Here is a 24,600-nt window from a genome sequence, read left to right as displayed (position 1 = left end):
AGGACTTGAAGGTCTGAGCTATAGGGAGAGGTTGGTAAGGCTGGGGCTCTATTCCCTGGAGTGCAGGAGGATGTGGAGTGATCCTATAGGGGTGTAAAAGATCATGAGAGGAATTGATTGGGTAGACGCACAGTCTCTTGGCCAGATTAGGGGTATTGAGAACCAGAGGGCATAGGTTTAAGGTGAAGGGGAAAAGATTTTATGGGAATACTAGACCAAGTCGGACCCGTTGGGTCCCTGTCACACGGGAGGCCTGTTTCCCCAATGCAACCTGTTCCCCAATGCAATATTGTACCACTCTGGAAGGCGACTCCGGACTGTCAAAGCTGCCACAGCCAGACATAAAAACTGTTTTTATCCACGAGTAGTTGCTCTACTCAACAGCCAAAAATCTGTAGCCTCCCTTTGATCTGGTATTTTGTTGGTTCACATGCTTGATCAATGGTGTTTTATCATTAATGTTTTATTATTATTAATATTTAGTGTTTTCTGAGTCATTCGTAACTGTCACTGTATGTCATGTTGATACTTGTGGGTGGAGCACCAAGGCAAATTCCTTGTATGTGAATACTTGGCCAATAAACTTACTTACTAACCCGGGAGGCGTGGTCCCCCAACTGAAGCCGTTCCCGAATGTAAGATCCCAGCACTCTCCTGCCTGCCGCAGCAGTTCAAAGTGCAATACCAATTTACCCTCGCCCTCCTGTTGAAGCACTTGCTGTGATATCCCATTGAGGTGAAAAGTTCAGTGTTCCTGTCTTACACCTTTGTATCGAAGTGTGTTGGAAACTGGCAGGAAGGGTTTTAAGAGTAAAAATCTTCTTAAAGTTGGCATTTTTAAAGCTTTAAATCACCAATAAGGTAAAAATATAGCATCATCACTGGAAGTTGCTGGAAAAAGGCTCTGAGAATCTGCGGTTACTGTTGGCAATGTCCCATTGTGATGTAATTGTGGCACTCGGCAGCTTGAGAGCCGATTGTGATTGGTGCACTGAGTGGCATTGTGACATCATCACTGGAAGCTGCTGGAAAAAGGCTCTCAGTGAGAAGTGTTTTTTGGCTTTTTTAAAACTTTAATCATGAATAACATGAAATATAGGATGAAATCTTAAGTGAACCTGAGTACGGTGTGGACGGGAAGAATGCGAGTTAGAATATGTAAAAATTTAAGCGCTAGCGTGTAGCGTTTTGAGGAAGATACAAAACATACACTCACACACAAGCACACAAGATGACACTTTTAGTATATAGATAGATGAGGGGTAACCTTTTCACACAAAGGGTGATGTGTGTATAGAACGAGCTGCTGGAGGAGGTAGTTGAGGGAAGGACTAGAAGCAATTAGACAAGTACATAGATAGGACAGGTTTAGAGGGATGTGGGCAAATGCAGGCAAGTGGGTCTATTGAAGATGGAACATGTTGGTCGGTGTGGGCGAGCTGGGCCGAAGGGCCTGTTTCCACACTATAAGACTCTATGGCTTGTTCCACTCTAGTCCTTTGACCTCTGTGCTCCCATCTGGCAGAAGGTACAGAAGCTTGAAAGTGTGTGCCACCAGATTCAGGAACAGCTTCTTCCCACTGTTATCAGTCGCCTGAAAAATAGCCTAATTGGGACATGCCCATAAATCAGCCCCCAGATGATTGGCTTGCTGGTCTATAGCACCCAGGTTTTTCGTTGCATCTCTTCTTAAATAAATACACAACATTAGTCACCCTCCAGTCACCTGGCACCTTACCCATGTGTCAGGATTATTCGTATATCTTAATCATGAATTCCTCAATTTCTTCACTAGCTTCCCGCATAATTCTTTATCTGATATGACCTGGGAGATTTATCTAAATATGCCCCAAGAAGTTCAACACACCTCTGCCCATAATACTGACTGTCCTTGACATCTCTATTAACTGTCCCAAGTTCCCTAGCATTCATATGTTTTCTCTACAGTAAAAACAGAGGAGAAATACCCATTGAGGATCTTGCCCATGTCTTTTGGCCGCACACATAGATGACTTGGTTTTTGCGGGGTCCAATTCTCTCAGGTTACCCTGTTTCCCTAAAGTACTTATTAAAATATCTGGATTCTCTTTAATTTCATCTGCCAGAACTATCTCCTGCCCTCTTTTTGCTCTCCTGATTTCCTTGTTAAGTATGCTGCTCAGTCACCTAACCTCCTCCAGGGTTACATTTGATCCTAGCTGCCTATAGTTGGCCCATGCCACCCCCTTTTTCCTGACCAGAGCTTCAACTTCTTTTGACATCCAGGGTTCCTTATTCCCAGTTGCCTTGCCCTTCACTCTAGCAGGATCATGCATGCCTTGAACTCTCGCCGTCACTCTTTTAAAACCTTCCCACTTTCCAGACATTCCATTGCCCATAAAGTCCTATTCCAATCAACTTTAGCAAGTTTCCGTCCAAACCATCAAAGTTGGCCCTGCCCCATTTCAGAACTTTAATGCGGACCCATCCTGTCCTTATCCATAACTATTTAAAAACTAATAGCAGTGTGATCGCAGCTCCCAAAAGAATTGCCCACTGACAGTTCAGCCACTTGCCCCAACAAATTTCCTAAGAGTAGATCAAGCTCTGCCCTTTCCCATGGAGGGCCCTGTACATATTGCCAAAAGAAACTTTCCTGAACTCATTTCACAAATTCCACCCTGACTAAGCTCTTGGTATTATGGCTTTGACAAGTCTACATTGGGGAAGTAAAAATCCCCTACTATGACAACCCTAATAGTCTTGCAGCTGCCTGCAATTTCTGTCTATGTTGGGAAAGTTAAAATCTCCTACTACGACAAACCTATTAATCTTGCTCACACGCTCACACACACTCATAAACACATACACACTCACTGACTCACACACCATATATATGGCAGTAAACTACCTTGAATACTAACACGGCTGAGCGCGGCCTCTCCACTTTGGGGCATCCGCAGTCAGCGGCACTTCCGCAATCAGCGTGACCTTTGCACTTACCAGAAATTACACAATCAGCGCGACCTCTGCACTCACTGGAATTTCGCAATCAGCGCGGCCTGCCATTAAGCGCAAGTCACGAAATGAGCGTGACTTTTGAATCAAACACAGTTGGACCTAATAAAGTATTTATTCCTTCCAAACACAGTCGGACCTAATAAAGCATTGCGGTTTCAAGCACAATCAGGGCAGCAGGCCAAACAACTCATGGCATTGTCATTAAGGGCTAACAAATCATTTATTGCAAATACAATGCAGACTCACAGTTCAGTTGACTCACAGTGTAGAACGAGTGTCGTGGCCTCTCCCTCGTGATCTTGCAGAGTGACTGAGTCACATCCAGGCATCCGGGGTTTCATAGTCCTGCCCTCCCCGGAAGGGTGGTTACCTTAATTACAGTGATTGACAGGCGAGAGGATCTCAATGTATTTTAACTTTTTTATTTTTCATCGATGGGAAAAATCCTCGGGGCCTGCTCAGCAGAGGAGGACTGTGAGTAAGATGGCCAATAATCATAGCGATATATGGTAGCGTTTTTTTCTAAAATCAATATACAGCGCAGACAGGAAGTGGTCAAGATGACACTTTTAGTTATATAGATGTATTAAACTGCTCAGGCTGTTTAATGTACTGTGGAGAACATTGCCCTTGGCTGTGAATGCATTGTAGATTCTAGTTTGGTAGGTAGCCAGAGATTTTTAGTTAGAAGCTTTGTTCAGATTAGATTGTTTTATTGCCATGTACACCAGGGTGCAATGAAATTTTGCGTTCACATGAAGCACAAACAGTGTACGTGCATAGTAATGAAACAAAATGAGTGCAAAATGGTGTAAGATTGAAGTGCACATGCAAGTTGTGAAAAAACTATTAAAGTAAAATAACGGAATAACCAATGAGGCAACGCTCCAAGATGATGGCAGTGGAAGGTAATGAGGAAAGTCGTGGCCGTGAATGGTCCACAAACTCACCTCTTGAGCCCTCGGTAAAACGCTCAAGTTCCATGATTGGCTCAGGAAGCAGAGTATGTTGGCCTCGGCACTTGGAAGCAGAGGGGTGGAGGCAATGGGTGACCATTTAAAATATTCTTCGTGCTGTTGTACTATTGTACTCGTATGATTTGACTGGATAGCACACAAGGCTTTACACTGCATCTCGTACATGTGACAATAATAAACCAAAGTTAAGAGTGTGGAAACAAGGAACTGCAGATGCAGATTTACAAAAATTGACACAGTGCTGGAGTAACTTGGAATTGTCAGGCAGCATCTCTAGAGACCATGGATAGGTGATATTTCAGGTTTGAATCCTTCTTCAGACTGATTTTCCCATCCCACAACCACCATCACAATGTGTGAAGAAGGATCCCGACCCAAAACGTCACCTATCCGTGTTCTCCAGAGATGCCTCACATTTCTCTGTATTAGATAGCATCCTAATGCTATCTGCTGGAGCTATCTCCTGTCTCATTTTTGCCCTCCAATTTCCTTTTTTAGCTTGCTCCTTAGTTCCTGAAACTCCTCCAAGCATACACTTGATCCCAGCTGCCTTTTCCTGTCCCATGCCTCCTTTTTACTCTTGACAAAGCCTCAATTTCCTTCATCATCCAAGCTTCCTTAGGTTTGCCAGGTTCATACATGTCCTGAACTTGTCAGCACAGTTTTAAAAACTTCCCATTTTCCTGACGTTACTTTTCAGCAAACAACCTCTCCAATCAACTTGAGCGAGTTCCTGTCTCATACTCTCAAATTCAGCCTTGCCCCAATTCAGCAGTTTAACTCGTGGGCCTGCTCTGTCCTTATCCATAACTATCTTAAACCTAATAGAACGGTGGTGGCTGGTCCCAAAAGGCTCATCTACGAACACTTCATCCAGTCGGCCCCCTCAATTTCCCAAGACTGGATCAAGTGTTGCCCCCTCTCATGTGGGGCTCTCTACATATTTCCGGAGGAAACTCTCCTGAATACATTTGACAATTCCACCCCGTCTAAACTTTTTGCACTATGGTATTCCCAGTCAATATTGGGAATGTTTAAAATCCCCTATTCTGACAATCTTATTAGACCTACAGCTACCTGCATATTTGCTCTTCTAAGCATTGCATTTGATGTATGATTTTCCATGTACTGGGTGACAATAAAAAGCTTTTATTTATACCACCTAGGTAAACCGTAAAGATTAACAGTTGTATTTTGTTAGTTTTTAATTTATACTATGAGCTATGTTGCCCAGGGCTGGGATGTTTATGTATATTTTGTTTATAGTTTCTTGATTTATTTAATTGTTTTGCCCCTACTTATTACTTTCAATATTCAAATTTGGTTGTTTTTCATATTTTACCAGTTTGCCAAAGTAAATTCTTTTGAATGGATGTTGATGTAATCCAACACTTTATATCTATCATCAGTGGCACAATATATATAATTATGCAGTCAGTATCATTTTATTGTTCAGTTTGACATTGTGAAGTCAAGTCAAGTCAAGAGAGTTTATTGTAATGTGTTCCAGATAGGACAATTAAATTCTTGCTTGCTGCAGCACAACAGAATATTGTAGGCATAAATACAGAACAGATCAGTGTGTCTATATACCATAGAAAATATATTTACACACACAAATGAACAGATAAAGTGCAATAGGCTGTTATAATTCAGAGTTTGTTTGAAGTTGTGTTTAATAGTCTGATGGCTGTGGGGAAGAAACATAGAAAATAGGTACAGGAGGTCATTCGGCCCTTCGAGCCAGCACCCTTCGATAAGCTGTTCCTGAACCTGGATGTACCAGATTTCAGGCTCCTGTACCTTCTACCTTATGGCAGCCGAGAGATGAGTGTGTGGCCAGGATGGTGTGGGTCCTTGATGATGTTGGCAGCCTTTTTGAGGCAGCGACTGCGATAGGACCCCTCGATGGTAGGGAAGCCAGAGCCGATGATGGACTGGGCAGTGTTTACAACTTTTTGCAGCCTTTTCCGCTCCTGGACGGTCAAGTTGCTGAACCAAGCCACGATGATGCATAGTCATGTTACCTTCTTCAAAATGCTAACACAAGTCTTGTGCATTCTTTAAATAAACCAGGCAATGAACGAAAGTCCCCAGATTGTGAAATCAAATTGCAGAAGACTGAGGGAGTCAGCTGTTAAAATAACAGGCTTGGGGTTCAATGTGTAGTGTAGGTGAAAGTTAATATCGTAAAGCTCACAATTGAAAATTGTGATATTAGGCCATGAAGATATACACGTCTTAAAAACAAGTTACTAAATGAATTCCAATTTCTTTTAAGTAGCCATTTTAAAAAAAACAATAAAGTGGGGAAGATTCCTCCCCACTCAATTAGGCTACTTTTCCAGAACAAAAGTTTTTGGGAGAATTCTAAAAGGAATACTCCAATTTTTTTTTTTTTAAAAGAGAGGCAATGTTTATTTCTGTTGAATTTTTGATTATCACTAAAAACATAAGATTGGAGCTTAGAATTATTTTTTTAACATAAATTCTAATCTTTAATTATGCAATATAGTTCTTGTCAGTTCAGTTCTTTGACACATTATTTATGACAACTGGTTTAAAGCTGTTTGCAAATCATCTTAAGAGTGTGTTGACAAAGGCACGTTTGACCAGCTAAATGGTGCCTTTTATGATTTCAGAGGTAATTTCTCTCCTGGATAGTAAAGCAAGATTAAATGTAAAGTTTGCATTCGCATAATGTGGGGAAGTATTGAAAAAAAGGCTAATGTTCAGTCAGTCCTGCACACAACAGTCTGAATATTAGCAACTTGCATGATACGGTACAAAGTGCTGGAGTAATTCAGGGCATTTCTGGGAGAATATGGATGGGTGACATTTTGGGTTGGGACCCTTCTTCAGACTGATTGTTGTGAGGGGGGGGGGGGGAGAGAAAAAGCTGGAATAGAGGTGTAGCAAGACAAAGGTTGATGATCTTATATGGGTATGGAACTAAGTTGCTACACAATTTTGTCACATACTCTGTGTGTATGTATGTATGTGTATATATATATACTTTGCAACCTTTGTACTGCTGGTAATTATGCAAATGCATTGCTTCTCTAAAGGAATTCAGACATTTATTTGGTTGTTTTCCATTGTTGTTGTTATTATGTATTTTTTACATTTACAGGGAGTTTGTGCTGATCAAGCAAAGGTTGCAGCATATTATCGATTTCAGACCGTGGAGATGAATAATTTAGTCCTCGGAGAGCTGAAAAGGATATTGGATATTAAGGCTAATCACTTGCATCAAACAATGGCTTTACATGCCTACACCTCAGTGGTTTCTCGCCTCCAGGTGGAATCTTACATTTATAGGTTGTTAAACAACTCGCCGACATTTAGGGCAGTGGCAGTTCTGCAAAAGCAAGGTTAATATGCTGTCAATATGTTTTATTTTGTTAATGGATCTACACCGTAACATTGGTCCAACCTTTCTTTAGACTTTATTTTCTCCTAAAACAATTATTTTATACTTGCTGTGCATTTCCTCATGTTATTTTAATCTTTACAGTACTTTATTAAAATATTCTATTTTATAAAACATAAAAGTAAAATACACAAAATGTTTATGGGACCACTTTACTGGGCTCAAAAACGTATATTCAACATGGATTGTAGCATGAAATTATCAATGTTTTGTGTAGTATCTAGTTTAGTTTAGGGGTACAGTGCAAAAACAGGCCCTCGGCACACCGAGTCCACACCGACCAGCGATCCCCTAGCGCTATGCTATATACAAGATACAATTACAATCTTTACCAAATCCAATTAACTTACAAACCTGCATGTCTTTAGAATGTGGGAGGAAACCGGAGCACCTGGGGATAACCCACGGTCATAGGGAGAGTGTACAAACTCCGTACAGTAGCACCCATAGTCGGGATCGAACCCGGGTCACTGGCACTGTAAGGCAGAAATGCTACCGCTGCGCCACCATGCCACTGAAATTTTGAGGCTTATCTAAATATTACAATATGAAAGTAAAAACTCCCCTAATACCTTTTCCTATCAGAATCTATCTTAGTCTTGGAAATTTCAATTGACCCAACAAGGTTCAATCTTGTATTAAATACTTTAGACCTTAACAACAGTTTTGTTAGAAAGATTAATGTTTGTTTCATCAAGATACCATAATAATTAATTTCATTCATTGTTCATTTTTGATCAAAATTTGTCAAAATGCAACGTTTTTATAATTATCACTTACATTACGCAGTCTATAACTTTTTTTGTGATTTATTTCTAGTCGATCAAGAACTAGATTGCAGCTATTCAGATCTGCAACTTTTAAAAGAAAGCATCAGTGTGCTCTTCAGTTTTACCCGAAGAATAATTGAAGATAATCAATTCCACAGTGACATTCTTCTCTGGCTACAGAAATTGGTAGGAAATCATTATTGAATTGAATCCTTTATTTGTCATTCAGACCTTTCGGTCTGAATGAAATGTCGTTTGGCATTTGGTGTAAAATGCCCATTTGATAATATTACTGTCTCCAAATGTTTAGATGTAGCTGAGTTTGTGTTTCTTTTTGTCGTCAACCTTAAAATTCAAGTTTTTCCTGCCTTTGTTCCAACTCCCCTAATACCTTTTCCTATCAGAATCTATCTTGGTCTTGGAAATTTCAATTGACCCAACAAGGTTCAATCTTGTACCTTTTTGGGGGGGGGGGGGGGAAAGGGTTTCAAATTTCTACTGACCTCTGAAGGGAGGAAGTGCTCCCTGATTTCATGCTCAAACTCTAATTGTAAGATTATACTTAATCGGGATTCCCATTCCAGAAGAAATGGTTGCTTTACATGTACCCTAGCAAATCCAGATTAGATTTTTTCCTAAACTTCTAAACTTGATGAATACAACAAACACACTAATAAGTTTAAGGGAGATTCAAAATACAGTGGTAGATGCCTGGACCGCACTAGTAGAGGCAAGGATGGAATTGGATATGATAGCAACATTTAAGAGGCATTTAGGCAGGGAATTATAGAAACGTACAACATTCTTAAGGGGTTGGACAGGCTAGATGCAGGAAGATTGTTCCCGATGTTGGGGAAGTCCAGGACAAGGGGTCACAGTTTTAAGGATAAAGGGGAAATCCTTTAGGACCGAGATGAGAAAAACATTTTTCACACAGAGAGTGGTAAATCTCTGGAACTCTCTGCCACAGAAGGTAGTTGAGGCAAGTTCATTGGCTATATTTAAGAGGGAGTTAGATGTGGTCCTTGTGGCTACAGGGATCAGGGGGTATGGTACAGAAGGCAGGTACAGGATACTGAGTTGGATGATCAGCCATGATCATATTGAATGGCGGTGCAGGCTCGAAGGGCCGAATGGCCTACTCCTGCACCTATTTTCTATGTTTCTATGAATTGAGGGATATAAACCACATGCAGGCTGATGCGCAATTTAAATTGGCAGCATGATTGGCACAGATATCGTGGGGCAAAGGGCCAGTTGTGTGCTGTGTTTTTCTGTGTTTGTAATGCGTCAAAAGATTAAATTAAATAATTCAGTTGATTATACAATGCCTTCCATAAAGACCCATCATTTATTTATTTGCCTCTGTACTCCACAATTTCAAGAGTCAAGAGTGTTTTATTGTCATACTAGACTAAGTGGGACCCGTTGGGTCCCAGCTTCACACGGGAGGGCTGGCCCCCCAACGCAATATTCCACCTCTGCACCACTTCCAATATTGCTGACCAGTGGGGGGGGGGGGGGGGCATTTTTTTTGCAAGCTTTAGAACCAATAGACATTTTTTTGCAAGCTTTAGAACCAATAGACATATTTTTGCAAGCTTTAGAACCAATAGACATATTTTTGCAAGCTTTAGAACCAATAGACATTTTTTTGCAAGCTTTAGAACCAATAGACATTTTTTTGCAAGCTTTAGAACCAATAGACATTTTTTTGCAAGCTTTAGAACCAATAGACACTTTTTGCAAGCTTTAGAACCAATAGACATTTTTTGCAAGCTTTAGAACCAATAGACATTTTTTTGCAAGCTTTAGAACCAATAGACATTTTTTTGCAAGCTTTAGAACCAATAGAGACACTTTTTGCAAGCTTTAGAACCAATAGAGACACTTTTTGCAAGCTTTAGAACCAATAGACATTTTTTGCAAGCTTTAGAACCAATAGACTTTTTTTTGCAAGCTTTAGAACCAATAGACATATTTTTGCAAGCTTTAGAACCAATAGACATATTTTTGCAAGCTTTAGAACCAATAGACATTTTTTTTTGCAAGCTTTAGAACCAATAGACACTTTTTTTGGCAAGCTTTAGAACCAATAGACACTTTTTTTGGCAAGCTTTAGAACCAATAGACACATTCTGCAAACATTTCAGAACCACTAAGGGCACTTACATTTGAGTAGACATGTGTTGTGTTATTCACAGCTCAGAGAAACGTGACCCTCTGCCTTCCTCCATCTTGAAGAGACTGTGTGGCACACCACTTCCTGGTTTTATAGTCCCTCCCCCTTGCCACCAGCGGGGGCAGCAGAGAGAATGGGGAATTTTGTAAAAACATTAATATCTCTGTCATTTTTCATCGACGGGAAAAATCCTCGGCACACATGCGGCGAAGGGGAGCTCTGTGCAAGGTGGCCAAAAATGACGGCCGTAGGTGGTGGCGTTCTCTCGGAAATCGCAGCACAGATGGCCAAAACCGGTCAAGAACAGACTTTTAGTAATATAGACTAGACTAAGTGGGACCCGTTGGGTCCCGGCCTCACACGGGAGGGCTGGACACCCAACACAATATTCCACCTCTCCACCAATCCCAATATTGCTACTGGACAGCCAGGGGGGGGTACTATCTGTTGAGCTAGTATGAGTGTTGTGGGCTGAAGGTACTGGTTTCCAGAGGGCTACTATGGAGTTTGTGGGCCGAATGGATTTTTGGGTTGGAAGCTCAGTCACTGAGGGCTGGCAGTACAATCACTCGGACCTGGCAGGCTGGCGGCTGAGACACTGACAGAAATTCTGCCCAAAACAGGTGAGACTGTAAGAGAGAAGGGGGAAGAGGGTGGACTGAATGGATTATTGGGCTGGCAGTTCAGTCACTTACAGCTGGTGGGCTGGCAGTTCACTAACTCACGGCTCGTGGGCTGGCAGTGCAGTGCAGTCACTCACGCCTGGTACGCTGGCAGTTCACTCAGTCACCCCACCTACCTTCACCCCCCCCCCCACTCTGCTCCTTGCCATTCCCCTCCCACCCACACATTCAGTGCATCTCCAAACCACCTCCTCCCCATGCACTCTTAGTGGCTCTCCCACAGAGCAGCCGTTCCTGCCTATTGGGTTCTATTGTAATGAAGAACACACAGCATTAAAATAGGAGATTTATTAAGTTTTTACTTGTTGTGTCTTGTTGCGTCTTGTTGTTTTCTGCTGCTCGCTGCCTCTTGATGACTATTTCCTGTTGATAAAAAGAGACAATTTTGATATATATTTTTTTATTAAAGGTAATCAATTACAATGCTTCAAACAACTTTATATCAAATTAATTCAATTTGCATTAAGTAAAACACTAGTAATACTTATCTATTTTTTTTAGAAATAATGATAGAAAAAGAATAGAACAGTTATAAATCATTAAGAGAGTGATTAAATAATAATTTGATTATATATAAGAAAGAAAAGAGAAACGAAAAAAAAAAAAAAAAAAAAAAAAAAAAATGAAAAACCACAATATGTATTGTTAATAACACTACTACAAGTGATAGTATCAATAAAGACATATATGTTAATTCCAATAATTATTCTCACCAAATCCCACAGGGTGCACGCCGAGCTGTGTTGCCAAGAACAGCTACTTCTCTAAATACTGTATATATGGAGACCATATCTGTTCAAAAGAATTATACTTGTCCAATAGGACAAATCTAATTCTTTCCAGATGTAACGTCTCCATCATCTCTGTTGCCCACATTTTAGTTGTGGGGGATAATGTTCCCTTCCAAAATTTCAATATGATTTTTTTCCCAATTATCAAACAGTAATCAAAGACATTTCTTTGATTTACTGTAAGTGATAGATGTAAATCCGGAATTCCAAATATTATTAGCTTTGGGTTAGGGTCCAATTTAACTTTGATGACTTCAGAAATAACTTTAAAAATTTCTGTCCAGTAATAATTCAATTTAGGACATGTAACGAAACTATGTATTAAATTTGCCTCTGCTTTCTTGCACTTATCACAAATAGCGGAGAGATTCGGAAAAATACTATTTAATTTAGTTTTCGAATAATGTAACCTATATAATACTTTAAATTGTATCAATATATGTCTGGCGTTTAATGAACACCGGTGTATTCGTTGTAGACTTTCTTCCCAGTTTTCTTTTGTTACAGCCAATCCCATTTCATTTTCCCATGCTTGACGATATATTTCCGTTATTGGATTCTCCTTATCCAAAATGATGTTATATATATAGGCTATTAATTTTTCTGTATTTGGATATAAATTAAACAGTTCGTCTAACAATCCTGCTTCTTTATTTTTATAATCTTGTGTATTGGATTTAATATAATCTCTAATTTGTAAATACCTAAACAAATGTTGTGGAGACAATCCATAAATATCTTGTAACTCCTGGAATAAAAGAAATTTTCCTTTTCTATAAAGGTGTTCTATCCTTGTAATTCCTAAATCATCCCATTGTTTAAACCCCCCATCTAATATAGCAGGTTTAAACGATGGGTTATTCATAATTGGTAATCTAAATGAGAGATTATCCAAATGTAGAGTCTTAACTATTTGTTTCCAAATACGTCTATTATTATATATTATTAGGTTGTCTTTATAATTTTTTTTTTGTACTTCCGTTGGTGCAAAAATTATCGAACCTACATTGAAAGGTAGACAGTCTTCCTTTTCTATATTTAACCATGTCGGTTCATGATCCATATTTACCCACCAGAAATTCATATTCTTAATCTGAACAGCCCAAAAATAATATAAAAAGTTTGGAAGTGCTAATCCTCCATTTATCTTAGCTTTGCATAGATGTTTTTTATTTATTCTGTGATTTTTATAATCCCAAATAAAACTATTAACAATATTATCAATTTTTTTTTAAAATGTTTTCGGAAGAAGAAAAGGAATAGCCTGAAACAAATATAACAACTGTGGTAGAAATACCATCTTTATGGCACTTATTCTACCAATCATGGATATAGGAAGTGTTTTCCAATATAAAATATTTTTTCTAAGTTTATCTAATAGTTGAGGATAGTTGGATTTTATTAATGAGTTATGAGTTTTAGTTACGTTAATCCCTAAATATTTAAGTTTGTCTGTAACTACTTTTAATGGGTATTGTTGTAATGTATTTAGATTTATTCCTGTTATTGGCATAATCTCGCTTTTATCCCAATTAATCCTATACCCAGAAAATGCACCAAACTTAGTTATAATGTTTAGCAGGTTGGGAATACTAATTTCCGGTTTTGTAATATAAATCAAAACATCATCTGCATATAAAGAAATTTTATTAATTGTTGTATCAGTATTATAGCCATATATTTCAGGTTCAGATCTAATTTTTTCCGCCAATGGTTCTATCACCAATGCGAACAATAAGGGTGATAACGGACATCCCTGTCTGCATCCCCTAGAGAGTTTGAATTTGGCTGATAAAATTTGGTTAGTCAAAATTCTTGCAATAGGATTCGAATATAAAATTCTTACCCATTTACAAAATCTATCCCCCAATTGAAACTTTTCCATTATATTAAATAAATACATCCATTCCACCTGATCAAACGCTTTTTCTGCATCTAATGATATAACCGCTAGTTCCGTATCTCGTATTCTTTTTGAATATATAATATTAAACAAGCGTCTGAGATTATGGGATGAATAACGTTTTGGGATAAAACCTGTTTGATCATAATGTATTAATTTAGAGATCACTAAACGTAATCTCCTAGATAAGACCTTAGTTAATATTTTTTGGTCTGTATTTAAAAGGGCAATCGCTCTATATGATCCAGGATCTTCCAAATCCTTATCTACTTTAGGGATGAGTGTAATTGTGGATTCATTTAGAGATTCTGGTAATTTTCCTTGGTCATATGCATATCTATACATTATTTGTAATCTTGGAGAAATCAGATCTTGAAATTTTTTATAAAATTCTGCACTCAGGCCATCCGGGCCCGCTGCTTTTCCGTTCTTTAGCGAACTAATTGATTCTATAATGTCTTTTACTGTTATTTCAGCATTTAACAGTTCTCTACCTTCCTGATCTAAGCTATTGATTTGACATTCTTGTAAAAATATTTCCATACTATCTGTTTGTCCTGTTAGTTTTGACAAATAAAGATTTTTATAATATTGTAAAAATCTATCATTAATATCTTTTGGAGTAGTCAATATATTTCCATACTCAGATCTAATTCCGTGTATCATCTTCTCATCTTCTAATTTTCTAAGCTGTCGTGCTAGTAATTTTTGTGGTTTATCTCCAAATTCAAAATACACTTGTTTAGTTTGTTGAAAAAGTTTAATAACTTGATTAGAATATATTTTATTTAATCTATATTTTACTGATGCAATTTTATTACTTAACTCTTTGGAAGGCTGTTTTATATTTTCATTATCTAGACGTTTTATCTCATTTTCTAAATTTTGTTCTATTTTTCGATTTTCTTTATTGAGATGTGCTTGTGCGGATATTATTGCGCCACGCATGAATGCCTTAAATGTGTCCCAAAATAGTGATGGGGAAGTTTCAGGATTATCATTAGTTTCAAAAAATAATTTAATCTGATCCATCACATATTTACAACAGTCATTGTCCTTTAATATCTGAGGGTTAAATCTCCAGGTAGTAGTTTTATTAGATATATCTTTTAATTTTATCTTAAATGTTAATGGCGCATGATCCGAGATGATAATATTATGATATTTTGCGTCATACGTAAAAGGAAGTAATTTAGAATCTATTAAAAAATAATCTATCCTCGAATAGGTTCCATGTACGGGCGAGAAAAAAGAATATTCTCGTCCGGATGGATTATCTAACCTCCAGATGTCTTTAATATTAGATGTATTGATAAAAGCATTTATGAATTTACTTGATTTCGAGGCAGCTTTCCTTTTTGCAGATGATCTATCTAGGTAGTTATCTAAAGTACAATTTAAATCACCTCCAATTATTAAATTGTGTTGAGTGGATAAAGGAATATTATTAAATATTTTCTTAAAAAATAGTGGATTATCAAAATTAGGGGCATATATGTTCATTAAAATTACCTTTTTTGAATATAATTCCCCTGTAATTATTACATATCTGCCTTCTTTATCCTCTATAATAGAACTTTGTATGAAAGGTATACCTTTGCGAATAATTATTGCAACTCCTCTAGATTTATGTATAAATGTAGAATGATACACCTTAGAAATCCATTTAGCTGTTAATCTATGTTGAGCATCTTTTTTAAGATGAGTCTCTTGAAGGAAAATGACATCTGTCTTCAATCTGTTCAACTGAGCTAACACCTTTCCCCTTTTAATTGGTTCATTAATTCCTTTTACATTCCAACTACAGAAGGTTACTCCATCACCCCCAGTCTTCACCTTTATATCATGCATTTTACTATTAGGGCGGCTTTTTTTGGAGTAGCTTTCTTGACTCCCCCAGCTCCCCGTTGCACCCGGACATCAATCAAATGAGAATTTCTATCCACCTTAATCCGCATCTATGTCTTCTTAAACTAAATACACAATATCCTTCACATCTACATTCAAATAATATATAATATAAGATCAATAAAAAACAAAAACAATAAGAAATATCAATAATAAAAAAAAAGTAAAGGGTGTTAATAGGGTGCTCAGAAAAAAAAGAAACTACACTTATATAGTGTGTAGTATGTGAAGGTGAAAGCCACACTAACGTGGCCATTAATCTAAAGACTTCCGTTTTTTTAATTAAAAAAAAAGATGTTAATTATACCAGCTCCTATCTCAAATGCTATATATATTGGGGTGGGGTACTAACTTTATATACTTAGTACTTAGTAATTATTTCTATTATTCATATTACTATTTGCTAATTACTAATATCAATTGTATTTAATACTATAATATGTAATACTATTATCATGGAATAATTAAATATTTTCTAATAATTAATACAGAACTACAACTAAATGTCCATTATTCCACTTCCTTCTAAGTGAGTATTTCATAACCACAGCTCGATGATAAAAGTTCAGTTCTCTCCTTCTCCCTCGGGTCCTTCCTCCGCGTCTTCTCTCTCTTCATCTTCTGGCTTCTGCTGTATGCCTCGGGCGAATTCCAATGCTTCAGTATGCTTAACGAAACGATATTCCTTGTCATCATAAGTTACTCTCAGTATTGCTGGGTACATCAAGCCATATCTCAGATCCTTAGTATTCTGTAAATTCCTCAGGATACCTTTTGTTTCTCTAAATAGTGATCTTTTCTTGGCCACTTCTGCTGGGTAGTCTCTAAAAATACTGATGTTGTCTCCCTCGTATTTCAGGTTTCTCTTTTTTATTATTATCTTCATCATTTCTTCGAAGACATGATCAAAGGCCACTTTTACAATCATTTGTCTGGGCGATGAACCTATCCCAGGAGCCCGTCTTAGAGCCCTATGTGCACGGCTCAACAGGGGTTCATGATCCAAATTTTCGAGGATCTTGATTCCCCTCACGACCTTCGCTCAGACCAACTATACGCAAATTTTTACGGCGTTGGCGTCCCTCCAGATCAATACATTTCTCGTTTGTTTTGCGTAATAAATCTAAGAGGCGTTTGTTCTCGGCACGGAGTTTTTCGATCTCCTTAGTATTCAGTTCAGCAATCTTAGTTAGCTCTTTAATTGCTTCTCCTTGTTGGTCTAGCGAAATTATAGTAGGATCTATCTTGCCATCCAGCTTTCTTTCCATCCCAGCAGCTATATCCTTTACCTCCTCAATTTGAGTTTGTAACTCGGCATTAGCCTTTTCCTTCCACTCATCCATCATACTTCTTACCGTCATTATAACTTGTTTTATTAAGTCTTCTTTATTTTTCTCGTGAGACAGCAGCATATCCGCTTTTAAACTTTTTATCTCCTCCATATACTCCTTCCTCTGCTTCTTTATCTCACCTAGAATGGTAGTCTTGAGTTCCTCCATTTCAGCTTTCCTCTGTGAGACATCTTCTTGAGAAGCAGCAGCAGCTCCCGAGCTCAGGCCTGTTTCCCTTCTCGTAGATTTTTTTCCAGTGGTGGGGGGAGGGGAGCGCTGGGTCATAATTTCTTCTTAAAATCGCGCGCCTGATGACGTCACGCACCTTTTAAACGCTGCCGGAGCCGTTTGCAATCGATCTCCTGTGGTAAGTGCGTTTGTTTGACCCTTTTACCCCCGTTTTAAATTCAGTTTTTTGCGGAGCTGTAATGGCGCGATTCCACTCACATCGTGGCGCCAACCGGAAGTCAAAAAAAAAACAAAAAAAAAAAAAAAAAAAAAAAAGAGACAATTTTAATATAGAAAAAGTCAGCGGTCAAATTTTAAGAAGGAAAATCTGAGAATTTATCTCAGAAGTCATCATTCAACATAGCACGCATGACAACATTCTTGGGCGATGTTCCATCCTTCAGGAAACCTTTGACATTTCCCTTCATATTTCTGTTGAGCTAGTATGTTGGGCCAAAGGTACTGGTTTCCAGAGGGCTAGTATGGAGTTTGTGGGCGGAATGGATTTTTGGGCTGGCAGCTCAGTCACTGAGGGCTGGCAGCTCAGTCACTGAGGCCTGTACTGGCAGGGGGGCACCAAAATGCTTGGTGTTGCTGAAGACATCTGGAAGAGTTCTGTCCACAACCTCAAAGCATTCTCTCCTAATCATTGGACATTCATCCCAAACAATGACTTTCACTTGCCTAGTGAAATGTGCCATCTTAGAGTTCTTCTCGATGTTGCACAATGTATCCTCGGCCACTTGGATGGGTATCTTGAATCGAGAATATGTAGTTCTTCCACCAGGCAGAAATGTAGCTGCTATCCTAGAGGATACTACAGCAATAGCCACATCACCTTGACCTCTAACATTTCCTGACATGATGTTGAAAAAGTAGCCCAAAGACAATTTCAGTTGTTAATGAACACTGAAGACTTTGTGCAAAACATTTTTTTGAGGTAGGGGCTGTCAGGGTGGGGTGGGGGTGGTAAACATTGTGCAGCCAAAGGAGGGGCACAGCTTCAGGTGGGGGTTCTCGTGAGCTGATGAGAAATGGGGGGGGGGGGGGGGCTCATGCAGGGGATGAGGGCGGCTTCAGTAGGGGGTGCATCCTATGCCAGGCGGAAGTGGGACATGTCAGTGGAGGAGAGGGGGCAGTGAGCGATTTACTCATGACCTGTGGACTCACTCACTGCCTTGGGATTGACTCATGCCCTTTAGACTGACTGACTCTCACGGCTTGTGGACTGACTGATGCCTGACTTCTGGAGTCACGTCCGACTTTTGTAAACTGAAAACGGTAACATCTACATTGAGGAACAGCTTCTTCCTGACAGCCATCACGCTATTAAACTTAACAAATAAGCTCTGAACTACGAAATACTATATTATTTCACACACACACACACACATATATTCACACGCACTCACACACACATATATTCATACACACACACACATTCACTCACACACATATTCAGACACACACACGTACACACACACATATTCACACACACACACACACATTCACACACACGCACATATTCACACGCACGTTCTCACACATATTCACACACTCACACATATTCACAAACAGACTCATTCACGCACACACAAACTCAATGACACTCACATTCACACAAAGACACACACACACACACACACACACACACACACACACACACATAGACTCACACACATACACACACACACTCATACACACGGACTCACTCACTCACACACACACAGACTTAATCACACACACATATATACAGACTCATCCCCCACCTCAAGACACTGCCGTATGGGTGGTAAATGTCGTGCAGCCAAGGGCAGCTTCAGGCGGGGGTTGTTGTGAACTGATGAGAAGGGGGGGTGTCCTCATGCAGGGGATGTGGACGGCTTCAGTAGGGGGTGCATCCTATAGCCAGGCGGAGGGCAGCGTCTTGAGGTGTCAGTGGAGGAGAGGGGGCAGTGAGCGATTTACTCATGACCTGTGGACTCACTGCCTTGGGATTAACTCATGTCCTTTGGACTGACTCTCACAGCTTGTGGACTGACTGATGCCCGACTTCTGGAGTCACGTCCGACTTATGTAAACTGAAAACTAACATCTACATTGAGGAACAGCTTCTTCCTGACAGCCATCACACTATTAAACTTAACAAATAAGCTCTGAACTACGAAATATTATATTATTTCACACACACATATATATTCACATGCACTCACACACATATGCACACACACTCATATTCACACACACACACACACACACACATAATCACGCACACACACACATATAATCGCACACACACATATTCACTCACACACATATTCAGATACACACATGTACACACATGCATATAGACACACGCACATATTCACACACACATTCACTCACACACATATTCACACACACACACACACACGTAAATATTCACACACACACACATATTCACACACACACATATATATTCACATACACACACACACAGAGGGAGGTTTCACGGCAGTCATGTCACGACCCATGACCCATACTGTTGCTACGCTACACCAAATGGATTACACGCGATGTACTGCAGGTAGGCACTTACCATTGTTTCCAACTCCATCTTCCAGGGAGATGCTAACCGCATTTCGTTGTCTCTGTACTGTACACTGACAACGACAATTAAAGTTGAATCTGAATCTGAATCTGAACGTAGCGGGTCCGTTAAAACCCGCTGAAAGTGTCCATTTTTGCGCTGCAAATAATTATGGAAATCGGGATGAGCATTTAGCCTACTTCAGAATTCCAAAAGTGAGGAGAAATGACAGTAGATGGAAGTGAGAGCTGAAGGGACAACAAACAGAGTGCTTAGCGAACATTGGCCGTTTGCTCACTACATTTCATCAACACTAAGCATTATTTGTGTTTTTTCTTAATTCCTTGGCATCTAAAAAGTTTCAGAAGTGATAAATCTGGCTGTATTTTTTTTTTTAATAAATCGCCCATGGTTCTCAAGTGGGTTTTTACGTACAAAATGAAAACGCATGTGAAGAAAAATTTACAGCCAGATTTATCACTTCTGAGAATTTTTAGATACCAAAGGAATCAAGAAAAAACACGAATAATGCCTTACTGTTGATGAAACGCAGTGAGCAAACACGATAATTCCAATATTTTCAATTACGATATCTGCACAGCCAATCTTTACCAAGCACTTTAGCTGCTGTTGTCCCTTCAATTCTCGCTTCTCTTTACCTACATTTCATTTCACGTTTGGAATTCTAATGTTGGGTACATGTCTCTCACACTTACCCCAACTTCCACAATTTTTTTCAGAGCACAAATTCAACATTTTGGAGGTTTTTAACAGATAGGAAAGTATACGTTTCTTGCATTAATAACATATACTGGAAGTGACGGATGTCTTCAGATGGTTTGAGCGGCTCCGTGCGTCAAGTCCTATTACCTTGTGACCTTACGTGCAACCCCCTATTCACACACACACACTCACACAAACACACATATATATTCTCACACACATATATATTCACACACACACACACACACATATATATTCACACACACACACGTATATATTCACACACACATATATATTCACACATACACACATATATTCACACATACACACACATATATATATTCACACACATATATATATTCACACACATATTCACACACACATATATTCACACACACACACACACACATATATATATTCACACACATATAAATATTCACACACACACACACATAAATATTCTCACACACACATATTCACACACACATATATTCACACACACACATTCACACACACACACATATATAAATATTCACACACACACACACACACATCTATTCACACACACACACATATTCACACACACACACACACACATATAAATATTCACACACACACATAAATATTCACACACACACATTCACACACACAACACTAAAATACACTGCAAAACGAATATTCAAATCGTGCTGTAGAGTCTTTTGCTGAAACAAAATGCTGCTTTTAAATAACGTCCAACAAACACAGACTTACCATAGAGAAAGCAGCCGAATATTTTAACGAATCTTCAAATCCTGGTGTAGTCTGTAGCTGAAACACAATTGCCGCTGTGGATGCACAAACAAACACTTACCAGTTCTGTAGAATTATTCAACACCTCGTGCACTCCGTCTTCAGCGCCATCTTGCCTCCGACCGGAAATGATGTCATCGCCGTCGGCTTACCGATCGCCGGAAATGACGTCATCGCCGTCGGCTTACCGATCGTCGGAAATGACGTCATCGCCGCCATCTTACCAATCGTCGGAAATGACGTCATCGCCGCCATCTTCAAACCGCCAAAATCACAAAATGTTCGCCAATTTTAAATTTAAACACAGTCTGATCGAAATAAAAAGCTTCTTTCGCGCATTACTCGCCTGAAAACGTTGCAACAAATGCATTTTAATTTACATCACCATTTCAAACACAATAGACATCATGCTTTAGTTACCTGAAAACCGGTGCAACCATTTTAAAACCCAAGAGAAACAAATTTGCAAAACGCTTTATATCAATAACAAATGGTTTTTATTTTCAATTCACAGTTCAAATACAATGCAGATAGACAAATTTGCAAATGCAAATGCTTTTTATTTTCAATTCACAGTTCAAACACAATATAGATAGACAAATATACAAATGCTTTTTATTTTCAATTCACAGTTCAAACACATATAGATAGACAAATATACAAATGCTTTTTATTTGCAATTCACAGTTCAAACACAATATAGATAGACAAATATTAGGTATGTTGCAAAGCCTACCTGAAGCGTCGTTGAAGATCTGCTGCTGAGGGTGTGCGCGATTTTGGCGCCGTTTAGAGGGGGCGGGTTTAAAACGCGATTTTCTCTAAGCTGTTCCAATCGAAAATGTTCAGCCTAGTTAATTATTAACGAAAAATCGCTGGAAGACCCCGTCGCAAAAGCTATTATTAGGTTTAAAGGCCTTGAATAATAGTTATAGTAGTTTAAAAATCAATCTCTAAACCCGCGACCGACAGCAACCGCAGGGTCTCATAAAGCAAATAGCAGAAGTTAGGTTGTATATTTTTACATTAAAAAGGGCTTCTAAAGATCCCTTTATACTAAGTTTAATATTGCGAGTAGCTCAATTTGGGCCCATTATATCGCGCAGTATTTTTCTCGGCATTTGGGGCACAAATCTACCGCAATGTGAACGTTCTAAACCAGCGCGTTCCACAGGGACCCACTGGAAAGCTGATTTAAATGGGCATTTATTTACAGCAATTAAACACTAAATTCCTTCCATTTGGCCTATAAATTAATGTAAATGAGATTTAAAAATCATGTTTTATTGTGAATTATTTGTGAATATTATTTGGACATTTAGGCTATTTAAAAATGTTAATCATTTATTAAGAAATGGATAGATGTTTAGATCTAGTAATTGAAGTCTGAAATTAGCTACAATTAGGTAACTAACTAATTATATGCTTTAATTTCAGGTCATCCAAGTAAGATTATTTTATATTTGTTTCAGAATGCTTCAATCTATGATAACTGAAAATTTCATTCAGTTCTCTTAATTTTTAAGAAAGTTATGGGCTTTTGACTGTTCACGATCACAGCTTTTTTGTTATGTCCATAGAAAATCAATAGGGAACAAGATGCTCATTTCCCAGTATGAAAATGGCCATAACTTTTTAAATACTTGAGATATGAAAGTGAATTAGGTGTCAAATTAAACTTATTTTTATGCTTTATCTGATGGGATAAATTACAGACTTGATTTTTAAAATCTCAAAATTTTGTAACATTGCTACAAATATACAAACTCTTTCCAACAAAATGCCAAGAAACTTCAGGGCATGGTGAATAACATACATATCAATTGGCTGAAAAAGCACTCACCTGGGAGCAGAGCTGCAGCTCAGAGAGCCGTGACCCTTTCACTTCGTGGTCGGGAAGAAAGTGATTGAAGCAGGACGCTTCCGGGTTTTATAGTCCCTCCCTCCTCTGCCGCCAGCGGGGGCAGCAGAGAGAATGGGGAATGATGTAAAAACATTAATATCTCGGTCATATTTCATCGAGGGGAAAAATCCTCGGCACACATGCGGCAGAGGGGGGCTCTGAGGGAGGTGGCCAAAAATGACGGCCGTAGGTGGCGGCGTTCTCTCGGAAATCGCAGCACAGATCGGGAAAAGCGGTCAAGAACAGAGTTTTAGTAATATAATAGATAGATAGATAGATAGATAGATAGACTAGACTAAGTGGGACCCGTTGGGTCCCAGCATCACACAGGAGGGCTGGTCATACAACGGAATATTCCACCTCTCCACCAATTCTAATATTGGTGGCCAGTTGGGGGGGTGGGGGGCTTTTCTGGAGCGCTAGTATGGGTGTTATGGGCTGAAGGGACTGGTTTCCAGAGGGCTAGTATGCAAATTGTGCGCCAAATGGATTCTTGGGCTGGTGTCTCAGTCAATCAAGCCTGTTGTGCTGGCAACTCACTCACGGCTGGTGGGCTGGTAGTTGACTCACGGCTAATCCTTGAAATTCTATTTCAAGCATGGTATAAGGCCACCAAATTCAAGTGCAGTTTCTTACCACTTCTAGAAGGGTGCAAGACCACCAAATTCAAGTGCAGTTTCATACCATTTGAAGTAGGGTGCAAAGCCACTAAAGACAGCGAGTCGTGACCTCTCCCTCCTCCATCTTGCAGAGACTGAGCCACACCCACATTTCCGGGTTTTATAACCCCTTCCCCCCCCCCCACCGGAAAAGGTGTGGCTTTCATGGAGTGATTGACAGGAGAGAGATTCTCAACATTTTTTTTAAAACTTATAACACTTTTATTTTTCATTGATGGGAAGAATTCTCTGCACCTGCTCAGCGGAGGGGGACTGAGTAAGATGGCCAAAAATCACAGCCGTATGTGGTAGCATTTTATCTAAAATCAATATACAGTGCAAACAGGAAGTAAGTGCATTTACAGTAGTGCCTTTTAACTTCAAGCCAAAGCACCCAAGCCACCATTTGCAGTAAGTAGTGCCTTTCAACTTCATGCCACCATTTGCAGTAAGTGGTGTCTTTCAACTTCAAGCCAATGCACCCAAGCCACCATTTGCAGTAAGTAGTGCCTTTCAACTTCAAGCCGAGAGGGGCTTTCTGGAGCGCTAGTATGAACCATTTTAGAACCAATAGACACTTTTTTTGCAAGCTTTAGAACCAATAGAGACACTTTTTGCAAGCTTTAGAACCAATGGACATTTATTTGCAAGCTTTAGAACCAATGGACATTTTTTTTGCAAGCTTTAGAACCAATGGACATTTTTTTGCAAGCTTTAGAACAAATGGACATTTTTTTGCAAGCTTTAA

At 39.1% G+C, this 24,600-nt stretch overlaps 1 protein-coding gene across 1 annotated transcript in view; it reads left to right on the top strand.

Moving 5' to 3' along the window:
* epg5 (ectopic P-granules autophagy protein 5 homolog) overlaps nt 1–24,600 on the top strand; it is a 144,527-nt gene that overhangs the window by 7,351 nt on the left and 112,576 nt on the right. Inside the window, exons 3-4 of the mRNA XM_033031094.1 lie at nt 7,111–7,351; nt 8,230–8,366. Coding sequence (XP_032886985.1) covers nt 7,111–7,351; nt 8,230–8,366 — 378 coding nt within the window. The remainder of the gene's footprint in view (nt 1–7,110; nt 7,352–8,229; nt 8,367–24,600) is intronic.

Source organism: Amblyraja radiata, chromosome 1 (genome assembly GCF_010909765.2).
Source record: "Amblyraja radiata isolate CabotCenter1 chromosome 1, sAmbRad1.1.pri, whole genome shotgun sequence".
In the NCBI taxonomy this organism is placed as follows: Eukaryota; Metazoa; Chordata; class Chondrichthyes; order Rajiformes; family Rajidae; genus Amblyraja; species Amblyraja radiata.
This window is presented reverse-complemented; position numbering and strand designations above follow the sequence as displayed.